Below are 25,943 nucleotides of genomic sequence, written 5' to 3'. Positions count from 1 at the left end.
ATGTTTTACTTTTTTATAAAGCCAAATATAGATGTTACTCAAGGAGATTGTATGAGGAACATATATTGAGACAAAGTCCAACAAGTAATAGGAGAAACACAAAAAACATATACTAGGTGCTACAATGCTTAGTTTCAGTATTATCATTTTTATACAAGTTGACAATATGCAATATTTTGTGTCAGTAGCCTGTTATTATACTTTGTATTTTGAATATTCAGGTACTTAAGATTAATGATAACTAGCATTTATGAGTGCTGGTGCTTTTTCTTGTTCTGAGCTGTTTACATTCTTTGCAAGGCTCTGTTTCTAGCAATTTACATAAGAGTTATGTAACTATTCTGTGGAATTTGCAGACCGTGGGTGGTCTTTGATGCAGAGGATGGACTATGTGAAGGTTCATTTGGGGGTTTAACTACAGGGACTGAGGTTAGCTCTGTTACCTTTCATATTTCAGTTATTAAAGCATATGGATTGTCTCAAACTTAATTGTTATGGTTGAACTTTTGAAGATCATGTTAGAAAAACCAATAGCCCTGTCTCTGTCACACAATATATGCTGGTTGGTAGACAAAATGAAAATATAGGTTTTGTTCATTACTGCATGTTAAATTTGAATCTGGAAGGTTCCAAGGTAACTAGAAGCAGTACACTGCACCATTTCCCTGCACTTCAGGTTAGTGCTTGTTAACCACAAGGGGAATCACTAGGTGGCTTTAGGAGTTGACTAAAAATACAAGAAACAATCAGTGACACTTAAATTGAAATAAAACCTTGCTGCCCTGAATAATTCTGCTTATAAATATGAAAAAACAAATTGTCTCTGCAAAATTTTATCTAAATGTTGGGCCACGTAACCCATTGCAATTGCTGAAGTTTGTCTCTATGTTATGCGCTAAAAATGAAACTACAACAAGCTAATTGTGCTGTAATTTAACAAAAAACTGGACTAAAGTGATATTAATGCCTAATTATATATCTAGAACCCCTAAGATGCACAAATTTTGATGTAGATAAGATAGTTTGGTTTTATATGAGGAATTAATCAATGGACCAGTGCCTTCAATGGAGTCAAGAATGATGGAAAGAAGGAAAAAGTGAATAGGGTCTGTTACCGCTCAGATTAACAGGCTTGGAGATGCTCTCACAGTTCACTGTCACCTCAGCATTCTCTCTTCTCAGTTTTGGTTAACTCCTCGAACACTACGAGGGGGTAACCATACATAACACAACTTTACCAAAGGCCTAAGAGAGACTAGTGTCTACAAACACTTAAATGATGAAGCTGAGGAGTTAAATCAAAAGAATAAATCTGCTCTAACATAAAATATTTTATGGCAGAAAATGCAGACTGGAAAGGAAAATACTCAAGTAGACGAATATTTAACCATGAGAATTGCACTGAATTTGAGTATGAAGCCCCTCACCAATATTAGAGATGATATCCTTTATAAATACCTTGCGCTTGGGGCTGAAAATGATGATTAAACTTGCTTTTATAACCTGCAAAATCTGTAAATTCTGTAAAAATCTGCAGAAACCAACAAGAAAAGGGCCACTTAGAGGTTTCAAACGGGCCCAAAGATGCTCTTAAAACTTGGAGCTGATGATTGGATATGTCAGAACTTAGTACAATCTATAAAAAACAAAATGAGCGTACTAGCACTCCAATTGACTGAGTATTCAAAGAGATTAAGATTTTGGAAATTATCGTTTAGCTTTGGGGTCCAATCCCTAAGGGATGAAAATTTAAAGTGTCCCAACTAAAGATGAAACCTGTTGCAATTGTTAGGAAAGCCTAAGATGTTTCTAAAGATGAATAATAATCAATCAAATTGCTTTAGAAATGAAGCTCGGGGGAGTAACGGTTAGAAAGCACCTCTATGTATCCCAAGGCAATGGATTTGAGTCATTTAACCAACCTTTTAACTGCAAATGCAGAAGACCAAAATCAGATTGTTGAAATTACCTTCAAAACCCTCAACATCTCCAGCAGGATCATCCTCCTCAAGTCTGTCCTCCAAGCTATGCCCCTCTACTTATTCTCTGTCCTTGGTGCACCAAAATGGGTCCTCAAGAGCATAAGGATCATCCAGCATGCTTTCTTCTGGGGAGGAGCTGATCTCAAGCAAAAATGACCTCTAGTCAAATGGGATACTCTTTTCCTCCCCAAAACACACAGTGGTTTGGGGCTTAGGGATCCGGAAAGTGTCAACATAGTCATGGGAGCCAAGATCTGGTCAAAATGGATCAAACACAAGCAGGAACCATGGGCCAGACTTTGGCATGCAAAATATGCCAACAATACTCCCTAGCAAGATTTGGTCCGTCTATCTCACGTACTCTTGGGCTCTCTAATCTAGAACTTAGCCAGTCAAGGACGCTTCCTAATCTACTCCCACTGCTTCTGGGAGATCAGAGACAGATGCTCAGTTGACTTCTGGAATGACTCTTGGAAGAAACAACCAAGTTTGGCTACTGTCCTCCCCACCCCCCTCAGGCAAGCTCAAGCTCTTAGCACGGGGCACATCACAGTTCAATAGTTCTGGTCAAACTCAGAAGGGCTAGTTCATTGCAGCTGAGCGACAAACATTCTATGTCCAGAGGAGGACAATGATCACAACCATTCACGCCTTCATCAAGAACTACTCAAAAGAACAATTGACAAAAGGGACAGGAAGGATGTTCTCAGGTTGGGCTACACAAATTCAAGAAATTCACAGTAAAAGAAGCTTACCACCATCACTCCTCTCCTCTCCCCCCTGAGCTAGACCCCTTCTGTTCCAAGTTATGGAACTTCAACATGTGGCCAAAAGTCAAAACTTTTTTGTGGCTTATTTCCAAGTGCCGAGTCCTCACTTGGGACAATCTAATAAAAAAAATCTTTCAGGGGCCTTCTAGATGCCCCCTTTGTTAAGACCAACTTGAGACTCTGGAGACCTATGGTGCAAGCTGGAGCACAATTTTCTTAGATCTAACAGAGATTTGTGTTGTATTGTCTGCACCCTCAAGCAATGGCCTGCCTCACCTTTCAACAATGCCATCTTCAGCTGCATCTGGTCTTGTGCATCCCTCTTCTCGGCACGTGGGAAGTCTGGGATGAGTGCAACCACAAAATCTTCAACCATTCCTCCAGATCCCCTGATGATCTCTGGTGTCTCTTTCGCAAAAATCTAGAGGAAACCATAGCCCTAACCAATTGATCTCCTTAGGATCATCAAGCTCTCTCGTCCGAAAAGGAAATCCTTGTCTGGTGGAACCTCAAGCCGCCCAATCTCTGCCCCTTTGCTTCACCCTCTCAACCATCCTCCATTTTTGATGGCCTTTTTTATGTTTTTTGGAAATTTTCATATTTTTCTAACTTTAGGGATTTTTAAATTTAAATGAAATAAAATATAAATACAATTTAAAAAAAAAGGGTGATTGGCTTGTTTGTTAATTTTTTCTTAGGGCTAGTGTTCTATGCTGAAGATTGTTGCATTTTTCCGATTATTTGACATTCTCATATTACATTCACTCCATAACATTTTAAGCCACAATATAGAAGAACATTAGCATCAATAATGCATTAGAAAAATACGTATCGATAGAAGAAGAACATACACAATAGAGACACCATGATTTGGTCAGAGACCAGGGAAAAACTCCACAAGGGGGAAAACCCTTTCCAAGTTCTTTTATTAGATTGTCATCAAATGTTCAATAGAGAGATACATAGTACAATACATTAGACCACCAAGGCCAAAAACAACAACATATACATGAGGGAAACAAGGCCTTCAACACAAAGTTGACAACATAGTTACCCGACTTTCAATCATTGTCATCTTAGATTCATTCTTGACTTTTAATCACTATCATCTTAGTTTTATTATGCGAGATAGAGATATGACAACCTTTACAATGGCTGTCATATCTTAGCTACTACAATATGGCATCGTATAACTGTAATCACAATCTCATGTCCACTGATCTTATCATATCCCTATGAATACAAAGCAACATATCATGGTCATCACAAGCATATTCCAACTGTCATTATGGGAGCAAGACTTCATACAACAGACTAAATGCTAGAGCATGGTTACTGTAACATCAAGATTACTGTAATGCATCATTCATAATCATGAAAGTAAGACATGGAGTATCAAGATGTCACTGTCACACTTTACTTCCAAATCATGACTTTTTTTTTTCTGGGTAAAGGCTACTTCTATATTAAGAAAGAATAATATTTACATAGATTACATCATCCGAGGGGGACGAGGCCACCCTCTAACAAAGACACCTGAGACATCTAAAACAGACTTTCAGACCACTGAGCCGGCATAACAAAAATGTCCAAATGAATTTCTTGGACCCCATATAGTTTCGGATAGCCAAAAAGAGACATTTTAAGCTTACTGACTCTGACTTATAACAAACTGCCCCTATAGGGCTGATAACAGAAACTGAACAAGGGGAAAGTTTAACCAACACAGACATGAACAAGTGAGCAAAAACCTTGAGAAACACCTCCGAACGGGTTCAGGTAAGGTGACTGGGCGACACAGGTGGCTGCCTCTGCTCCGGACTAGGCGGATCAAGCCAAATGACCGACTCCTCACCATCCTGCTGCTGGCCCTCCGAATCCGGATGAACTGAATCTTGGCCTTCAATTCTATTCTGATCTCGGTTCTGCAGAGGCAAGATCTCCTGCACAGAGACATCACGGAGTGCGTCGTCCTGTTCCGGAGCCGGCTGAGGCGGGTCATCTTGATCTGCGGCTGCGAACGGACGGGCCATATGATAAACTCTGCCATTCATATCCCCCATAAGAATTTCGCTGCCCTGGAGGTAAGCAGAAGCAGGGGAAGACCATGAGGGGCTGACCGAGGGCGCTTCAGAGAGATACACAAAAAAATTAACGATTACATCCGACTGCAGGATCCTTCGAGGAATTCGGAAGCGAAAAGTCTGGTAGGAGTCCGGCAAGAACAGGAATTCCTCCTCTGAGCTGGATGACGAGAGGGGTCTGGCCGCCATGGGAGCTATGGGATGCGACACCTCCTCATCCCTCACAATGCGCACCCCAGAACGTCCGCCTCGACGAGGCACTCCCCTCCGCCGCATGACTGTATCTAACTGGAGCGTCTGGAGCCTTTACTCCGTTTCTTTGATTAAAGCTTGCAGCACAGTATCCTGCCCTCCGCGCACATCAAACGACATTCTCTGAGGCTTGTAGGTCTGGGCAATATGGTTAAATAACCAGGCCCCTGCAAAAACCATATGCCTCGTACCAAATTCCATAACGCCCAAACTCCTCGAGACCGGAGCAAACTCGTTCGGCATCAATGCAGTAGTTGCCATGCTCTGCCTCTCCTTACCATCGCTTGCCCTCAACTGGTTGCCATCGCTGTCGTGTACCTGCGATCCTCCTCGGCCTTGTCAACAGGTGTTGAGGTGCGGGGAGGCCTTAATGGCCCGTCGAAACACCCGCATCTGGGTGCATTTTCTCCATTTGAGCTATGTCCTGAGAAATTATCTCTCTTAGCTGAGTCTTTTGTTCTCTGGAAGGTAAGCAGTCTATTGTTCCTTCGAAGTGATTGCTTTTTGCCTCCACTCCAAAGTTGGCAAGTAGATCCGCCAGCCTATTCCCTTCTCTTCTAGTGTGCTTAAACGTTATGGCCTGGTTCTGAGAGAGCCAGTAATTCAGTGACTCTAACCTGTGAGCCATCCTCCAGCTGCTACTTATTTTGTGGACTGGCGATCCATTTTGAAGTTTTGTAGCTATTCTTATCAGGATCTGCGAGTCTCCTTCAATGATGAGGGGGAAGAGTTTATTCCTGTGAGCAAGAATAAGGCCTCTCCAAAGCCCTTCCAGTTCCGCAGAATTATTAGTGTCCCAGCCTATTGATCCCATAAATATAGCAATAGGATTACCAGCGTGATCTCTGAACGCTCCTCCGTAGCCAGCTTGGCCTGGGTTTCCCTTAGAAGCTCCATCGAAGTTTAGTTTAACCATGTTGAAAGTAGGAGGGGTCCATATTCTTGATTCCTGATTGAGGCTGATAGGTTTACTGCTGTTGATTGAATGGAAATTTATCCTCATTTGCCAGTTGTCCCAGACCGCTTTTTCATTTGGTAGGGAGGGAAAATCTTCAGGGTACCAATTTTTGAGAGAAAGGGTTTCCATTAAATTTTGATGAAAATTGTTCCACAGTTTGTCTGGCGGCATTGATTTGTCTTTAAAGATTCTCCTATTTCGTTCTTTCCAGATATTCCACATCAAAAGCCCTGGAATGAGTTGCCATAATGCTGTGAGAAGAGAGCTTTGGTAAGGTGCTTGGCCGCCTTTGTTGATGGTTCCTTTGAGATCGTTCTGTTCTCTTCGTTCATTTTGGCAGCGGAATGCAGTTTTTTCCCACAGGATTTTGCTTACTGAACAGTTCTGCATGAGATGGAGAGCTGTCTCTTCCTCCTGTCTACACATATGACATATGGACGGCCCTGCAAAACTTCTTTTTCTTAAGTTATCCCATGTTAAGATTCTGTTGTGACAGAGTAACCAAAGAAAAGTTGAGACTTTTGGCCAGTTTGATTTATGCCAGACTTTTTCCCAAAGGCTGCTTTTATTTATTTGATTTTGGATGATGATATGGTATGCTTCTTTGGTGGAAAAAGTGCCTTTTTCTCCATAGCCCCATCGTAGTATGTCCGCTTCCTCTGAAATTTTTATTGGCCTCTTTTGTAATTCATCTTCTAGGTGTTGCTGAGCCGGCTCCGAACTGTGAGATAGTAGCTGGTTGGCTTCTTTCCATTTCCGATGATTCTGTCCAGTATCCTCTGCCCAGAAATCTTTTACTTTTGCTTGTTGTCTTATCTCCCTTTCCTCATTGAAGAATTCCTGAAGTATATCTTTCATTTTTGGCATCTGCTGCCAGGAGTCGTTCCAGAAACGAGCTGATCTTCCGTTCTTTATCTCCCAGAAGCAGTGATCTTGAATTAGAGATCTGTGTTGAATGGCTGCATTCCATATTGCCGATCCAGCACTTGTTTCAGTCATTCGAAGTCTTTCTTCCACTGGTAAATTGCTAGCATATTTGGCTGTCCAGAGGGAAGCCCAAGGGGTGCTGGGAAAGGCTAGCCATCGCCACCAAATTTTAGCTCCCATTGCTTTATTACTGTGTTCTGGATCTCTGAGTCCAATGCCACCTGTATGTTTGGGAAGGCAAACTTTCTCCCATTTAATTAGCGCCCATTTTCTGTTTTGTCCAGAGCCTCCCCATAGAAATCTTCTTTGGAGGTTCTTAATTTCTTTGAGGACCCATTTGGGAGCAGCAAGAATGGAGAAAAGATAAAGCGGCATGGAATTGAGGACAGCTTTGATGAGAACTATTCTACTTGCCATATTCAGCGAACGATGAGTCCACAGGAGAAGACGAGCTTCTAATTTTTCTAAAAGCAGTTTCCAGGATGAGTGCTTGAGAGCTGAGCTCATGAGAGGGGCTCCTAAGTATTTGGAAGGCAAGGATGCTGAAGTGAAACCAAGAATGCGTTCAACAGCTCTTTGAGTGGTGACAGGGGTGTTGAAGAAGAAAATCTGAGATTTGACTCGGTTTATAAGAGCACCAGAAGCTTCAGAGAAAGTGTTTAGAATGGATTTGACATTACGGGCTTCTTGGACTGAAGGGTGGCTAAATAACATATTGTCATCTACAAATTGCTGGTGGGTGTGGGTCGGGGAATTGTGAAAAGAGAGCCCTTTTAGTTTTCCACCTAACTTGGCAGCAGAGATACTTCTACCCAGACCTTCCGCCATGATAATGAAAAGAAAGGGAGATAAAGGATCTCCCTGCCTTATGCCTCTTGTAGGTTTAAAAGTAGCTGAGGGGGAACCATTAATTAGCACAGAGAAAAAAGCTGATGAAATTAGACTTAAAATCCATCTTACCCAAGCATGAGCAAAGCCAAAAGCTGTTAGAATTTTTTGGATATAGACCCAACTAAGACTGTCAAACGCTTTTGAAAGGTCTAGCTTGAGGAGCATACCTGGCTTTTTGGTCAGCTTTAGGGAGTGAATTAATTCATGCGTAAGAATAATTCCATCCGTGATTTGACGCCCTTCAACATAACCTGATTGCTCAGGCGAGATGATGAGAGGGAGGACCTTCTTGAGCCTAGTGGCAATAACTTTAGAGACTATCTTGTATATCATGTTGCAAAGGGCGATAGGTCTGTATTTGTCCGGCGTACTGGCGTCCTCTCCTTTAGGCACAAGGGCAATAAAAGTAGCATTTAGAGCCGGGTACATCCATCTGAGCTCTCTTGACTCTTCGACAACCTGCCAAACTTCGCTTTTGATCAAGTCCCAGAATTTGTGGAAGAAATTAGCAGTAAACCCGTCCGACCCTGGCGCTTTCCCTTCCTTCATGTGCTGCACGGCCTCTTCCACTTCCTGTAGGCTGATAGGTTTGAGTAAAAGACTGTTGTGCTCTTCCGTTATGACATTGGGAATGTTTTGGACAATTTGCTGGATTGCAGGCATTCTGTCAACATCAGGCTCCTGGTGGGCGTTTTTAAAGAAATTTGTAAATTCTTTTTCTATGCCTTCATGTGTTTCTATCTTCTCGCCCTGCTCATTATGCACATGAGTGATTTGGTTTGTCATTCTTCGCTGGACAGTAGATTTATGAAAAAATTTCGTGTTCCTCTCCCCACTTTTCAGCCAACGAATTCTGGACTTCTGTTGCCAGAGAATCTCCTCCTGCCTGGCTCTTTCTATTAATTTGGTTTCGATGTCTTGTTCTTTCTTGGACAGGTCCTCTGTTCGCTCGCCATTAATAAGGGCTTGCTGTACCTTTTTCATTTCAGCATTAAGTCGAGCCTGATCATCAAAGATATTGCCGAACACTTTGTGATTCCATTGTTTGATGGCCTGTTTGAGGTTTTTAAGTTTCTGTTGAAATCTGGCCATTCTTGAGCCTTCCATTACATTATAAGATGTCCAGGTTGTTCGGATGAATTGGTCGAATTCTGGGTGGGCTAACCAAAATTCCTCAAAGCGGAATGGGCGTCTAAGATTGTTACCTGGCCGATTCCATTGCAATTCTATGGGCCAGTGATCGGATCCTGAGCAAGGGATGATAGAGGCTGTGAACTCTCCACCAACACTGGTAGCATTGTCGGAAATAAGGAATCGATCCAGGCGGGAGGCAATATGTTGCGTTCCCGATCTTTTGTTTGTCCAAGTAGTTATGCCATTTCTAGTAGGGATATCCATCAGCCAATTGCTGTTGATGAAGTTTTTTAGAAGGCCATCATCACTGCTCGTATTGAGTCTGCCTCCCCTTTTCTCATCCATGCTGGCGATCATGTTATAATCTCCTCCAGAGATCCACAGGGGAAGAGTTCTGTTTCTGTTGAGATCTGACAGAGAATTGAGGAGAATGCTTTTTTGGGCTGTTTCCTGAGGAAAATACACGTTTGTTAGTATTCCATGTGTATTTGTGCCTGAGAGGTGGAAAGTGGCCTGTATGAAATTCTTGTTAGCTAGAGTATTGCTGAGATTGATGATCCGAGCGTCCCAAAGAATTGCTAGGCCGCCCGAGGCCCCCTGAGCATCTACTGCAGTGACTAGTCCGCCTGGCCATGCCGCTTTAGCTATTTTTTCTAACATTGTGGAGCTACACTTCGTCTCCTGTAGGAAGAGGATACTGGGTTTTTCTTGTTTCAACATATTTTTTAAGATTTTTCTTTTCCTAGGGCCATTTAGCCCTCTGATATTCCAAGAGATAAGCTTCATTGAGAAGGGTGGGGGGTTGTATGGTAGTACTTAGATAGCTTGGCATATTGCCCTGACTCAACCAGTATTTCTCCTATTTTGATTGTTCTCTCTAAGGTTGTTTTCCTTCCTCTCTTCTTGTTATCCTTAGTGATAAATTTTCCATCCCATTGACTGCCGATCTGGACCCCCAGAGAGTATTTTTTCTGAGCTCTGCCTAATACTTCTACTAAGTTGTCCAGCTGCTGTTCTGGGATCCGTTCAAAATTCTTCGTGCGGCATGCCTCTTCCAACCCAGGGATATCCAGTTCCCCTATATCCAGGGATACCGGGTCTTCCTCCATGATTTGGGGCTGTTGAAGTATGTCATCTGGAGCACTTAAGGTCTTTCCACTTTGCTTAGGGAACTCCATATCCATTTTTTCCACTTGTTTTGACATTGTAGTGCCTGGATCTGTCCTGTTATCAGAGTGTGTTCCTTTTTGTCCCCCTTGCTTTGACGTTTCACCTTGTTGCTGCGGTGAAGCTGCATCTTCGTTGTCCTGGTCCTTTTCTGAATCCCCCTGATCAGTGTTGTTTAGTGGGGTGTACCTGTTGCTTGTGTTTACCTTGTTGTTCGTATTTGTCTTGGGAGTACTGGTATTTTTTTTATTTCCTCTTCGCCTGTTGACCACTTTGGTGAATCCATCCGTGGAAGGAGTATTGGCTATCTTATTTAGAGGGCAATCTCTGTATAAATGTCCAATGTCATGACATTTCCTACATCTGAATGGCACCTGCTCATAATCTATAACTTGAATCCATTCGGTGTCTTCATGAAAAAAGCTTACCGTGTCTGGCAAGGGTTGCTTTAGATCCATGTAAACACAGATCCGAGCGTAAGAGGTGTGTAGGCAGAGTCTTGTTTCCTCTGCTATTCTTACAAATTCTCCTATAGAGTTACCTATTTCCTTTAGTGAGTTTTCTTCCCAGTATTCCAAAGGCAAGGAGTAAAGCCTTATCCACACTGGCGAATAGCTCAGATCTATTTTGTCTGGGTTGAATCTTTCTACCCAGCCTGTAAGAAATAGGCCTGCTGAGTTAAAAAAGTAAGGGCCGCTTTCAAGGATCCTGGTGCGATCTTCCAGGCAAGTGAAGTCGGCTGTAAAGAAGCCCTTTGCTCCCAAATGCAGGGTTATCTCTCCTTTTGGACGCCAAACCGCGTTGATCCAGGCTCTGAGAGCACGCTCTGTTGGCCAGATCCCTATGAACTTTCCTATCAATGCATGATCACGCATGTATTGTATTCGAGCATTGATTCTCTCACTTGGAAAGAAAACCTTTGGTCTATTAGCAGCTACAGGTTTGCAAGTTGAGGAACTTACTGTTTTCCTGTTCTCTGTCTCAGATTCCTGATGGTACTGCTGGTCGTTGTCCAGGTTGCCTCCGCCATCGTCATTCGCATTGTCCTTTCCTGCTGCTCGCCGTGCTTTGTCATTCGGTGAAGGGGGAGGCTCAGAGCCCTCCCCCTGGGTGGGCATCATTGTGTCTGCCCGAATGCTGCCGTGCGTCTGCAAACTGCCGCCCTGCGGCTGCTCTTGGTTCAGTCTTTGGCAGACCTGCCGCCTGCAAAGTCTGTCAAAACCCTAGAGACGCGCTTGCTGTTCCTCCCATCGCCCGTTGGTCGCCTTTCGTGTTTCCAAATCATGACTGTTACCCAACAACTGCCGCTGTTATATAATATTGTTATTGACATCATGGTTTTTGCTACAGGGTTACAGTTATCAAAGTCATCGACTATTTAATATAGTTCATATATCACTGTGCCACATGAGATAGAATAGCTATCTATGTCGTTGAATCTAGGGAGCGAAATTAAGTCAATGTGAGCAGAAACCATCATGACATGAATCTCAATATAAGCAAAAATGTATGTGATCTTCAAAGTATACAAATAAGACAATAGTGCAAGATGGAATGCAATTCTTAACGAAATCAGGAAGTGACGAGACCAAGCCTCAGTGTTATCATGGTTCAATTGTAGGTGTGAGTTTATAGATCGAGCCATCATGAAGTATAGACAAGTCACTATGATATTATATCAAACCATAGAGAAAATAGACGATTGCCAATACAAAGATCCGCATTATGTAGGTAGAGATATAATCACATATCACAGTGATGAAAGGAAAGCCAAAGTCGTCACTTAATTCCCAACGAAAAACCCTTGTAATAAGCTTCAGAATATACTCGCATTCTTCTTCAGAATTTCGCATTTAGCCTTAGAACCTTCCACAAAAGGTCAATTGTTTTTTTTTTGGTTGGAAACTAATGAGTTTATATGTATATTTATAGTAGTTTGATGGGTTCGAAGAGTTGCCATTGAAGGGGTAAACCAACATGGATAAGTGAGGCCGACTTGTTAATTTTAGTTAACAATGGTATGTTCTATGCTTAGCACAATTACTTCAATGTCCTTTAACAACCCAATGACAATTTCCAATTTAGTTTCTAATAACAATCACATTAACCATTAATCACATTGACAGTAACTGTAGATAGAACATGAAATAACAAAATGCAAAAGACAAGCCAAGACAAGAGAACACCAGATTTGGCGGATGCCAGGGAAAAACCCCAAGATGGGGAAAACCCTTTGATCAATTCTTCTTATTATTATATCAAATGTTCAACAAAGAAAGAGAGAGTACAAAAGTCAAAATTGACTTGCCAATAGATGTCCAAAACAACCCTGTCAAAATCTGCAATGCTGTTCTTAGTCAACAACAGTCAAATCAACCCTAACCAGTCAATGGTGCAACAACAAATAGTCCACAAAAGAGCTCAGTCAACCTTGGTCAAATGCTACTTGATCAACTGGTCAAGATGCCTTGAAAACAGTCCCAAAATTCCTCCTTAAACTTGGTCAAAGTCAAAGTCAAATCTGCTGCAGAAACCCTAGTTGCAGGTTTGAAGTCAACACAGTCAAAGTCAACAGAAAGCCTCGGTTTTTGTGCCAATAAATGCGTCTTGCTGAGATAAAGATCCTCCCAAAATATCGAAGTCAAAATCTACCTGGAAAGTCAAAGTCAACGCTGGTCAGCACTGGTCAAACTGCAGGAAAATCTGAAATTTTTGGCCCTGTAATTCTGTCTGAAATTCATCCTCCTTGCCACACGTGTGAGAGAAAAAGGTATGCCCAATAGTTGTATGAACCAATGAGAGAAGGAGAGAGAAGAATGTGAGTGATGATGATGCCAAATGAGGTGAGAGGTCACTTATATTTATACAAGTCGTTGAGGGTGAAGTGACATGTCTATTGGGCTTCATGAGCCTACATGATGATGTGGCCAACCTTGTCAATTTGCACGTGTGGGCATAACTTCAAAAACACATTTTTGATTGTCCAAAATTTATGATCTTTAGGTTGATTTTGGGCCTCTCGAAAAGAGGAATTCAATGCAATCATCTTCTCCATCAAATGCACTGTCCAAAGTGGAATTTGGCCCTAGTTGCCAATTTTAACACTCCCTCTCAACTAGGGAGAATTCCACCTGCCAATCCATCTATCATCATGCCATCCCGTCGTCATGTACCATCTCTTCATCTCATCTCAACTCTGCTGAACAATGATGTAATAATGAAGAAGAATTGATCAAGAGTGAGTCACAAGACCTTGCCACTCTCCATTGACAAAAGTCAGTCCAGGGGTAGAACCCCAATAAGATTTGATCCTGAATGATCAAGGTGTTGAACACCATGAATCCTAGACATAGGGAGTACAATAGTACACGATGTGTCCATCTGTAGTGCTATGGTCCCTATCCACTTTTACCAACTCATTAGCCAGATGAGAGTTACTTCCCATGAGTCCCAGACTACATGGGTAGGATGTATGTTGGGGCATCCGCAGGAGAAGGTGAACCACTCATCTTGCTCACATTCTATAGGAGAATGTGAGCCACTCATCCTATGCATATATCATCAATCGTAGGGGAAGGTGAACCACTCACCCTACACATGTGTCATCAATCGTAGGGGAAGGTGAGCCACTCACCCTACACACATGTCAACCATAATGGGGTATCACAGGGGAAGGTGAACCACTCACCTTATACAAAACGCACCTATAGGGGAAGGTGAACCACTCACCCTGTGGTCGCTCATAGCTCCAAGAAGTACCCCAAGCCCCCAGAAGCTCTTAGAGCTCAATGCCCAATTCAAGCGGGGCCCTCATGGGAGGGTCCTTCCATGACTCCAAGTCTCTCTCGGAAGGCTAAGAAGTTGACCTTTCCCAAAGGCTTTGTGAGGATGTCAACAACCTGCTCATCAGTCCTGATGTGTTGGATCCTTATTTCTCCTTGTTGTACCATATCCCGATAAAGTGTTACTTGATATCAATGTGCTTGGGGCAGTCATGCAACACGAGATTCTCTGAAAGGTGAATCCCACTCTGTTTGTCACAGAAGATCACGATGGTATCCAACATGTGCTCAAATAGCCCACTAAAGAGCTTCCTCAACCAAATAGGCTCATGATAGGCCATACTAGCTGTAATGTATTTGACCTCGGCGGTGCTTAGAGAAACCGATTTCTGCGTCTTTCTCATCCAAGAAATTGAAGCAGAGCCCAATGAGAAGAAACATCTAGACGTGATCTTACGATCCACCACGTTGCTAGCCCAGTTAGCATTAGTATATCCATGTAATCTCAAATTCACAGCAGTGTATCTTAGACCATAGTTGATTGTGCCACGAAGATACCTCAAGATATTCTTAGCAGCAATCCAATGTATGTGATGAGGCTTGACCATAAATTGACTCAACGTATTCACAACGAAGCATATGTTGGTTGAGAGTTTACCAAGAACATCAGGGGCCCCACAAGTTGTCTATATTCAGAAAGGTTAGCTAATTCAGGCTTGTTGCACAATATTTGTCAAAGTTCCAAGGAAGCGAAATTACAATTTTTTTCATCAAGATTGGATCATCTGTTGGCAACTTATGTGTCATTGTAAACCCATTTTGTAAATTATGTAATGTAAATGATGCTAGAAATACCTTGAATGTATGTAACAACCTAGGTAAGCCTATTATTTTGGCGGAAAGTTTCATCTTAGGAGTTTTTTTGTCTCACTGAGTCATTTGTGTTTTTAAACATGAATCGTCAACAAAGTTTTTCCCTCCAACCTCACCTCAAAGCTAGGGTGGAATTCTTCGTCAAAGTCTTAGGTGAGTTTAGTGTTCTAATCGAGTCTTACGTAAAAATGATTTGGGAATAATTTAAGCTAGTTGGCTAAAATCACTTGGTTTAGTAGATCATGTTGAATCACAGATTGTGTATGTATTTTGAGGCTCTAAGCCGAATGAGTATTCCCCCTTTTAGGGTTGAAATTGTAAATCTTATGTAAAAAAATATTTTAATGCATGGTCCCTCGTACTTAGACACCATGGTTAAAATATTAGAGGGTGGAAAAAACATTTAATCCCCTCAAGTGTCAATTAATTAATTATTTTGGCAAAATAAAATTAAATCCTAAGCCAAAAGATTATTTAATTAGAGTCAAATAAAAATGTCATAGGAAAATTAATTCTCCAAGTGGAAAAATTTATAGGCCTTAGGAGAATTAATTTTTGAAGGTTCTCCACTAAGGAATATTGTATATTTCAAGAAAATTTGGACTATTGGACCTTGGTGGTTGAGTCAAAGTCAAATTTTTGAGGAAATTAACTCAAATAATTAATTTTGTGCTAATAAAAATGGAATTAAATTATAAATTTGAAAATTTCTGAAAAATAAAAATTCAACGGCTAAGATTAAAAGATAATCAAATATTTTTTGACAGTCAAGATTACTTTGACAAGGATCAAGGAAACTAGCCGTTATTTTTCCACTTGGAGGATTTATCTATAAATTAGAGAGTCATTTGAGTCTCTAACCGTCTGATCTCTGGCTAAGGAATTGCTGTTGATGCATTCATGTAAACTATTGTCCCTCTAGGAACTATTTTTTCTATCATAATAAAAACTTTGGGGTGCAATTCATGGTGTTCCATGTTCATTGCTTTGTGGTATGTACTGACCACATGCTTTCCTATGTTGTGCTGATAAATGGTAAGATCTGTTTTTTCATTTGGTGGAGATAAAATCATGCTATTGATAGTTTTAGGCTAATCTTCAGTGATTTGATTCGCCATATGATTAACAAATTTTCTTGAGATAAATACATAGTGTTTGCAGGTACTCTAGTCCTTGGTCTCCAAATTCACAAACTGTGGGTAGGAACCACTTTGTTTGGATCCCGAATATTTATGTGGTGAATTTAATCTTTCGCTAAGGATATAGTGTGCATGGGGTTTCTAAAGTGTTTTTAGCCATTTATCAAAGAAAATAGCGATAAAGAATTTTATTTCTCAAATTTTCAAAACCTTTGTATATTTGTAAATTTTGTAAATTTAATTTGTAAATTATTTTGCTAATTTGGGTCTTGGGGTTTTGGGTATTTTATTTCCATTTTGTAGGTTAAATCAAGAGAAGGGGCCAAAGTACAACTAGATCTATGCCCTTGAGAGTAAGATCTAGTCCCTAGAAATTTTTGCAAGGCCATCCACTGAAAATTTTGTAGCACATTTCAAATCTAAAGGAAGAAGAATTTTTTGAAATCGGGTTTTCTAGTTTTGGGCCTCCCAAGCTTAGATTTGGCCTCTCCAAGGCCAATGCCCCACTCCTTAGTCCCTGCATCAGCCTATTAAGACTTTGTGTCAACCTTTTAGCCTTGTTTAGGGCTGGTCGTAAGCCCTAGGGGCCTCAACATTCCCTCCTCAGCTCTGCGCTGGGATTTCTAGGCCATTTTTGGCCTAGTCGTGGCCTCAGGAAGCCTCGACCTCCTTCTTCCACTCTAAATGGTTTCCTTTGGGCTAACTGTGGGCTTTTCAATCCCTAATTTGCCCTCTAACCCTAGTCGTCCAACCTTGTAGGCCTTTATCCCTCCAGCATTGACTTTTCTTGGCCTTATTCTTCCACATTTTCCCTTTCCTCATCCTCCTAGCCTTTTTTTGCCCCAAAGCTAGTCCTATTAGGCCTAGCGTTGGTCCTAATTTGCCCTAAATCCATCTCTGATTTTTTGGACTAAATACTTTGTAGTTTTGCAGGCTTTTGGCCTAAAATTTTTATTTTCCAAGTGGCAACTTGATCCCATAATTTCAGCAAAATTTGACCAAGGGATCTTCAAGGCCTTGGGTTTAGGGTTTGCTCTCTAAACCCTAATTTTCACTACTGTGTTACTACTGTAATTTTCAGTTTATAACAATGGTATCAAAGGCCTTAAAATCACATTTAAATTGGTCAAAATAATTTAAAATAACAAAATTTGAATTTTCGAAAATTTTGGCCACTAGGGCATCAATGATCTAATCTATATCTAAATTTCTGTTTGCTGGAATTTACTACATAAATCATTGAATCAGTTCTGAAATTTTCTGAATCACACACTCTAAAATCCCTAAAAACATGATTTTTCCAAATTTGGTAATTTTTTCTTAGTTTTGGGCATATTGAGTATTTGTTGTAGCATCATTAAGTGGCTGATTTGCTGATTTGTTTACTGCTATAATAAGTTACTTCAGATCTGATATATCACTGAATACTTCATCTTAAAGTGGGCTAAATTCATAAATTTACATCTTGCTAATCATTGGAAAATTTTCTTTTTCATATGTTTGGTAAATTCTATGATCTAAAGTGATTTTCCTACTGTTGTCATAAGTCTAATAAGTACTGGAATTTCTGAAGTAGTACCGCTGATTTGGATATTTGAGATCTAACGCTTGCTTGTCTTGTTTTAAGTTACAAGAATTTCTGAATTTTACACTTAAAGCACTCGTACACTTCAGCTCTAAAGCTCTGATCTTGTTAATGATACAGGCTGCTTTGGTATTTGAAATCTAATTGGTATTGTGATAAGAACATCTTGAGTAATCTTATTGCCATTGTGTAATCATTGGCTAATTGGCAAATTGGATAATTTATTCTAAGTATCTTGTGGATTAATTCATTGACATTTGTATCCTTGAGCACTTGTCTTGTTTTAGGATTGTCTTCTAATTGTTGTTAAGTACTATTGTCATAAATAGTAATCATACCTTGAGTACTTAAACACGTAAATAATCTTAACTCAAGTAATTTCATTAATCATCGTTGAATGAACATTCTAGGATCTAGCTTGCTTTAAAAACTTACCTCCTAGCATAAGCTAGGTTGATAGACTCCTAGGGCAACCCTTTTTCGATTAGCTTGAGGGATTCAATCCTTCTTAATGGTTAACACAATGACCTTGTAGTCGTCAGGGTCATAGTCTCTGCAATGCCAGAGGCATTGGGTGGTTGGAACACAGGGGAGGTATTGTTAATCAGGGCTTTGCTTGCTCCCTGTTGGCTTCCATCCCACAACTATTTCTCAAAAATATCAAGGGAGAGATTCAACTTAGACTAGGCATTTAATCTAAAATTTACCAACATCCTTGCATCACACCTAGTTCTTAGGACTTGCATCTCATATATTAGTCTATCATAACAAGCAACGGGTGCCCATTCAGTTATTTGGCAATAATTTATGTTAAGCGAGAATTGTGACTCCATAAGACAGTGGTCTCATACTTAAAATCTAATCTAATTATAAATCTTGCTAAATTTAACCTAGTAGCTAGGCCACTCATCCATGTCTCCCAAACAAGTTGATTTCTGATGCTCTCATATTTGACAAAGTTACATGGAAGCAGATGTACCAAATTTCTCAAATGATTGGATTATCTTTTAGCAGCTTATATGTGTTATTGTAAACCCATTTTGCAGTTTTGTAATGTAAATGATGCTAGTAAGAGCATAAATATATGTAACAACCTAAGTAAGCCTATTCTTTTGGAAAGAGTTTCATCCTAGGAGGTTTTTCGTTTCACTGACTCATTTGTGTTTCTAAACATGGATGGTCGACAGGGTTTTTCCCTTTAGCCTCACCCCAAAGCTAGGGTGGAATTCTTCATCTAATCTTGGGTGAGTCCTTGTGTTATAGTCGACTCAGATGTAAAAGTGATTTGGGAATAATTTAAGCTATTTGGCTAAATTATTTTATTACAAATCACTTGGTCTACTAGATCATGTTGTGTCGCAGATGGGGTATGTGTCTTGAGGGTCTAAGCCAAATGTGTATTCCCCCTTTGAGGGTTGTAAATGTAAAAATCTTATGTATTGGAGGATGGAAAAACAATAAATCCCCTCATGTGTAAATTAAGTAATTTTTCTTACAAAATAAAATTAAATCTTAAGCCAGAAAATTAATTAATTAGAGTCAAATTAAAATGTCTTAGGAAAATTAATTCTCCAAGTGGAAAAATTCGTGGGTCTTAAAGGAATCAATTTTTAAAGGTCCTCCACCAAGGGAATATTGTATATTTCAAGAAAATTTGGACCCTTGGATCTTGGTGGTTAAGTCAAAGTCAAAATTTTGAGGAAATTAGCTTAAAATAATTAATTTTGAGCTAGTAGTAATGGAATTAAACAATAAATTAAAAAATTCCTCAAAATAAGAAATCAATGATCCAGATTAAAATATAATCAAATATTTTTCAATGACCAAGGTTATTTTGACAAGGATCAAGGAAACTAGCCATTATTTTCCACTTAGAGGATTGATCTATAAATTAGAGTCATTTGAGTCTCTAGCACGATGATCTTTGGCTAGAAAATTGATGTTGAAGCATCTCTGTAACACTATTGTCCCGCTGGGAACTATTTTTTCTATCATAATAAAGACTTTGTGGTGCAATTCAAGGTGTTCATGCTTAGTGATTTGTGGTATGTACTGACTACGGACATTCCTATGTTGTGCTTGTTAAACACACATGGGCAGCAACAGAATCTGAAGGATAAAACATGAGAGTACAATTTTATTAACAAATCATATACATTTATAGTACATGGTTTGACCGTTGGGTTTCACATCCCAAGGTCTCTTGGACTTCTTTTTGTCTATTTGGATTCCACACTAACCCATTGAGGATTAGGTGTCCAACATTCCCCCTCTTAATCCAAAGGGTTATGTATGAGTACAAGAAGAGAGCTGTAATACAAAATGTGCAAAAATGCATGGCAGCACTAGGCTGAATGTGCTCTCTGAAATGTTGGTATAAAGGGTGGTGGTTTAGTGATGACCACCAACACTGGAATGCTTAGTGCAGTTCTCGGAACTGTTCCAAAACTGGCAAGAAGCTGAAGTCTTCTGCTAGAAGAAGTGCTCCTATTGTTTTGAAGAGGGAAACCTTCAACCATGAAAGGGAGGTCTCACCTCGCATAAAAGGGAGAACTTCAACCTGAAAAGGGAAGTCTCAACCTATGATGGTTTAAGGATGACCAACAACTCTGGAATGCTTAATGCAATTCCTGGAACTCTTCCAAAACTAGCGAGAAGATGAATTCTTCTGCTAGAGGAAGTGTTCTCAATTTTGTTCCTGGAATTCTTCCGAAACTGGCAAGAAGCTGAAGTCTTTTGCTAGAGGAAGTGTCCCAGATTACCAACTGAAGGCATGTTCAGGGGCATCTTTGTTTCTGGCTACAACTCTGAAACTGGTGTGGCAGGTTGTGGCTCAGGCTTGCTTGATGTGACTTTGAAGCTTGTAGATGACCATCATTTCCCCCCTTGTCAGATACAAGGTGAGATGATGGAGAAAACTCAACTGCAAGACTGTTCAATACTCTGGAACAAGTTCTGACATGTGACTGAAATCTTCTTGGCTGTTGATGCCCATTTTGCCAAGAAGCCATCCATCCAAGATGAATCTTTGTTCTTGCAGGACGTTTGTTTCTGAAGCATCTGTGTGAAGAATGGGTGGTTTTATGACAGTGCTTACATGGATGAAGATCAAAACAGTGATCTTTCAGATGGCCAACTCGGTCACAGTGTTGGCATTTCACAATCTGTTGTTGCCGTGGAAGATGGGCAGAATCTGGAACAGCTGGAGGTGAACTGTCATGAGGAGCAGGTGAACTGTCATGAATGAATCCAACACTTTGAAATTGGATTGGTTTGGAGTAGTTTGGAATATGAAAGGACAAGTCCTTCTCATATCCGAGACCAGTTCTGTGTTTGTTGTGGACAAGCTCTTCCCAAGGTCTGACGATGGGCTTGGGAAGTGCACGCTGAACTTCTGTATCTGCATGTAACCTTGCTACTTTATGGGATTATGTTTCAATCTTCTGAACAAAAACAGGTTCAAAATGACTTCTTTGTTTTAATTCTTCTTGCTGTAGCTGAGATTCGAGCTACAGAAAAATCAATTTTCTCTTGTGCATTTTGTAGACAGACCTGAATGTCTATGAGAGAAAATTTGCTGACTTTTAACATATCATGAGTAGTAGACAATATCAGATTTTTGAGGAACTCTAATACTTCATTGATTCTGGCCATTTTTTCTTCAATGTCAGAATTACACCTTAAAAATTGATCACAACTACTACTCAATGCAGAAAAGTAATACCCACTCACAGTACACAGTAATATCCTTTATAAATGTGCAACAAACGATTCGTGTGCAACCAACAAGCACCAATTACAATCCATTACATAAAAATAAGAGTTTACTCATGACCAGCACTATGTTCTGACAATACAACCAACTAAACTTTTCTCCACAAAAGATTACTTTTATTTGTCAAAACAATCATTGCCTTTATACAGCCCACCAAACTCTTATGCAGCAGTCGAATGAAGGAATCAATGCATATATATGTAGACTAAGACTATAATGAGTTTTATATACAATGCCACACCTTGGGGCAGCAACTACTGCAAATTTGCTTGGATCCTTCAAATACTAGAAAGAGCTGTCATAGTAGAAATACTAGCAGTAAATTTCTCTATTAGATCATCCTCTATGAGATCAAGAACTTCAGGATCAAATATCGATCCATTGTTGTATACAGACTGCACAATCAATCCATAGGAAAATGGCCGAATGCTAAACACACAATTCAAGTGGTTTATTATTGGAAGTTCAAGAGATTGAGCATATTACAACTTCACATTCAATGTTGGAGGTTGCCTTGGAAGAATTTGACAATAATGATGCATAGACAATGGGAGAGAGCTTACGGTCTTTAATTCAATGTTGCATACATAGTCAATGCTAAACACAGAGAGGGTATGTTGCAGGCTATTGTTTCAATGCTTCCAGTAGCGAGAATGTTTATAATTTCATCGCCGGACGTAGATGGAGGTGGACAACTTCACCATTAATGCTTGATGTTGAAGGATTGGAATCTTCTGCCGCTATAGCTAGGGAACATACTAAAATGTCAGAACATCCTACTTCTCTTCATCAATATATTCAAGCTGAAAGAGTCCCATTGTTGGGATCAATATCTGCAACATCTACACAATCACTAGTTCACGAAGTTGAAGAAATAGTGCCACCTAGATTAGTTAGTTCTCTAATAAGGGAACAAGACGAATTTTCAAGATCTTTGCCATCGGCTGTCAATATCAGAGCTGCCAGGTCTCTGCCATTAGCACCAAGAACTAATAGAACATCTTCACATATGATCGTTGATGGAGTTGAAGAAAGAACACCGTTGCGATTGGAGACTTCTCTGCACAAGGAGGTGGTATAATGTTGTTTATCTTGTTGGATAAACATTCACAACCTTGAGCTCATTCATCGGCGACTTAATCAATCACTCATGCCCAAAACTCATCTCATCTGCTGATATGAATCCCCACGAACATTCACCCCAGGGTTTACAAGTATCCTTGCAGATCTAGGATGTTGGAAATTTCTGAACAAAAAGCAGAACAACACTCCATACTATATGCACCGGAAATAGCGATATTAAACTTCAATGCGATAACAGGGATATCATAACGTGCAGTGAACAGAAGCAGCCTGATCTCTATTTTGGTGCACTTGGAGGATTGGGTCAATTTGGAGTGATTACTAAAGCAAGAACCATTCTTGAACGTGCTCCTCAGAGGATGAGATGGATAAGATTGGTGTACTAGAAACTCCAAGACTTCATGCACGACCAGGAGCTCCTCATTTCTCTACTACCTTTTTTGCCCAATCAATCCTTCGATACGTCTCTCATTCCATCCACAGCCGGCCCGCTGCTGTACGCTATTGAAGTTGCCCACTACTACAACCCTGGAATGGACATCGATAAGATAATCGAATCCTTTCTTTCGAAACTTGGCTTCATTAAGGGCTTACAATTCAGCACTGACCTTTCATACTTCGATTTTCTCTATCTTGTACACCTACAAGAAATAGTAGAGAGAGAAAGCAGTATCTGAGAGAGAAAGCGTTCTGAGCTGCAAATCTTCAACAGACTTTGATGGCAGTGTTCGAGAACTGTATTAAACTAGACCAGCGTTCAATGGAACCAGCGTTATAATAGAGAATCCAGTTTTCCATGACAGGTTGAAGCGCATCGAGATAAAGTATTACTTCATCCGTGACATGGTGCGAAGGGAGCAATGAAGCTCTATTATGTTTCTACTGATGAACAAATTGTTGATATTCTTACAAAGCCTCTGTCCAGGGCAAAGTTTGTATACTTTAGGGACAAGCATGGACTTGTTGAGAATGCTTTTCTCATTGAGAGGGAGTGTTGTTGAGATGGCATCATGGAATGACATTCTACTTGTGTAAAGTATATTGACCCAAATTAGGGAGATTGGTCCGATAAAGGACAATTATTCTTCCTGAGTCTAGTATGTTGACCCAAATGAGGAAGAATGGTCCTAGAGCATCAAGTTCGTTTAGCATTGGGCCTTGGATTATGCATTTAGGGTTTTGGCCTTCGAAGATTCACCATGTGTCATTGACCCGAATGATGGTGGACCATGACCATGACTAGTCTGGATGCCATGTGTTTGGTATCGACCCACATTATGGTGACTAGTTGAATGCTAAATGATGCACCATGTGCTTGAAGTACTGATTTGAATTATGGTGAGGATATATCATAGGTCTGAAGCACTGACCTGAATAATTGTAATTGATTGATATCATTGGTTTACCATGTGTCACAATTGTGACCCGGTTATGGTGATGATTTGTTATAACCTTTTTTTAGATAAATGTGTTCAATTAAAAGAACATCTGTCTAGTCATTATGAATACCTCACTAAGCTAAAAAGGGAGCATTGAATTTTGTAGTTATGGTTGGTTTTCATAATTTATATTTTAGCCCTTGTAATAGGGTAAATGCATGAAGATGGGTTACACTTTTGGGCCAAATGTGGCGATGAAGTTTCAAAATTTTACTCTTTTATCGAATTGAAGCTCCCACAATTCATATAAGCATTGTGAATTTTGATTTGGAGTAAAAAGACAATCTATGGAGAATTATGTTGTTGTCCTAATGATATTTTTTGCAAAAACATTTAGTGTCATATAATATGTCAATTTTCCATTAAATGAAATGCTTGTCCTTGCAAATTTTCACAAATCTTAAGAGGTATGCATTAGGGAAATTTTGAGGTCTAAAATGGGTTTCGTAAGGAAATTATAAAATAATAGTGGAAATAATAAAATAAGATTACATCATCAAATTTTAGAGGGAAAAAAGAAAAAAAAACTACTTTTTCAACTCATCTCCCTATGGGTTTACTCAAATTTCAGGCGAGAACACTCATTGGATGCATAATTTGATTTCTCATCCAAGGAGTACCCATGTTACATACTTTCGATGGACCTTGCTACACGAAAAATGAGAAATACATGAAAAACATTATTGCAATAATTGCTTTTCATGTATTTCTCATTTTTCGTGTAGTAGGGTCCATCGAAAGTATGAAACATGGGTACTCCTTGGATGAGGAATTGAATTTTGCATCCAATGAGTACTCCTGCTTGAAATTTGATTAAAAACTTAGGGAGATAAGTTGAAAATACAAGTTGAAAAAGTAGTTTTATTATTTTATTATTTTTTAATCTTTTTACCCCAAAAATGGTGAATCATCCCCCATGGTTGACATCATCATCTTGAATCTTATTGGTTCTTATAAAGTTTATTTTGGTTGTACATTTTTCTTAGGAGGCCCATTTTAGACCTCAAAAGTTTTCTAATGTGTGTGTTCACGTAGCATAACTTAGTCTAAAATGTGTGTGTCTATATATATATATATATATATATATATATATATATATATATATATATATATAAGCGTGATCTAGATGGAGAGAACTAAGTTTTTCATATTAAAAAAATATTTTTCATGCAAAATTATATTTTTTATTTTTCGAAGTTGGCGAAGTAATATTTCAATTGCATTTTGCAGACACGTGTTTGCGTAAGATTTTTTCTACTATTTAAATAAATTCAAAAACCAAGAGCACCCTTTTGTAGAGGGCCGGTGAACAAAGATATTTGTATTTTTTGAAGTTTTTTCGTTTTGTATTTATGTTATTGATTTTTTATTTGGGCCGGTGAACAAAGATATTTGTATTTTTTGAAGTTTTTTCGTTTTGTATTTATGTTATTGATTTTTTATTTAGCCCCTTCGAAACTGTCCAAAAACTTTTCAAGCATTATGCTTAAAAGAAATTAGATAAAAAATATCATATGAATTTGAAAATGTCAAACTCATATGCCATTGGATAAAGGGTTCCTTCCCGAATCCAATATGATCAACTATGCCACGTAGGGACAAATTCTGCTTGGAGTTCGCTAGGGTACAAAATGGTGTTGCAGAGAAATCTGCAGAAGAGGATGTAAAACTTCGTTTTTAGGCCCTCAACAGCTCGTTTGAGTGCTTAAAGCACTCGATTGAGTGTTTGAAATAAAAGTTCAAATAGCGCGATCGAGAGTTTAAGAAACCTCGATCGAGCCCTTAACGTGGTTAGGCAGAGGCTCGATCGAGCTATCATAATTATCTAAAAAAAAAAAAAAATGAAGCCTCTCAATACTTGTCTTTAAGTGAATTATAAAATTTATTTATTCCACAAAAATAAATTTTATAAATATTCAAATATATTCCAAACTCTAATTTTCCTTAATTATAAATCCAAATTTTATTTTATTTTACCAAGAAAATAATTATAATAATATATAGATAACTTTCTATAAAAGATTTTAACTTTGCTTTTTCAATTTTGAAATTCTTAAAAATGATAATTTGTTTATTGTTTTGATTTTAAATATAATATATTT

The 25,943-nt window shown here is 39.4% G+C and overlaps 1 protein-coding gene across 2 annotated transcripts in view; it reads left to right on the top strand.

Moving 5' to 3' along the window:
* LOC149184029 (uncharacterized) overlaps positions 1-25,943 on the top strand; it is a 233,088-nt gene that overhangs the window by 169,514 nt on the left and 37,631 nt on the right. For both annotated transcript variants that reach the window (XM_089418825.1, XM_089418824.1), the window contains exon 3: positions 357-429. In XM_089418825.1, coding sequence (XP_089274951.1) covers positions 357-429 — 73 coding nt within the window. The remainder of the gene's footprint in view (positions 1-356; positions 430-25,943) is intronic.

The sequence above is a fragment of the Pinus tabuliformis genome, chromosome 3_2 (assembly GCF_031772625.1).
Source record: "Pinus tabuliformis cultivar Carrire ecotype Pingquan chromosome 3_2, CPIR1, whole genome shotgun sequence".
Classification (NCBI taxonomy): domain Eukaryota; kingdom Viridiplantae; phylum Streptophyta; class Pinopsida; order Pinales; family Pinaceae; genus Pinus; species Pinus tabuliformis.
Note: the sequence above shows the minus strand (reverse complement) of the source record. Positions and strands in the feature narration are given on the sequence as shown.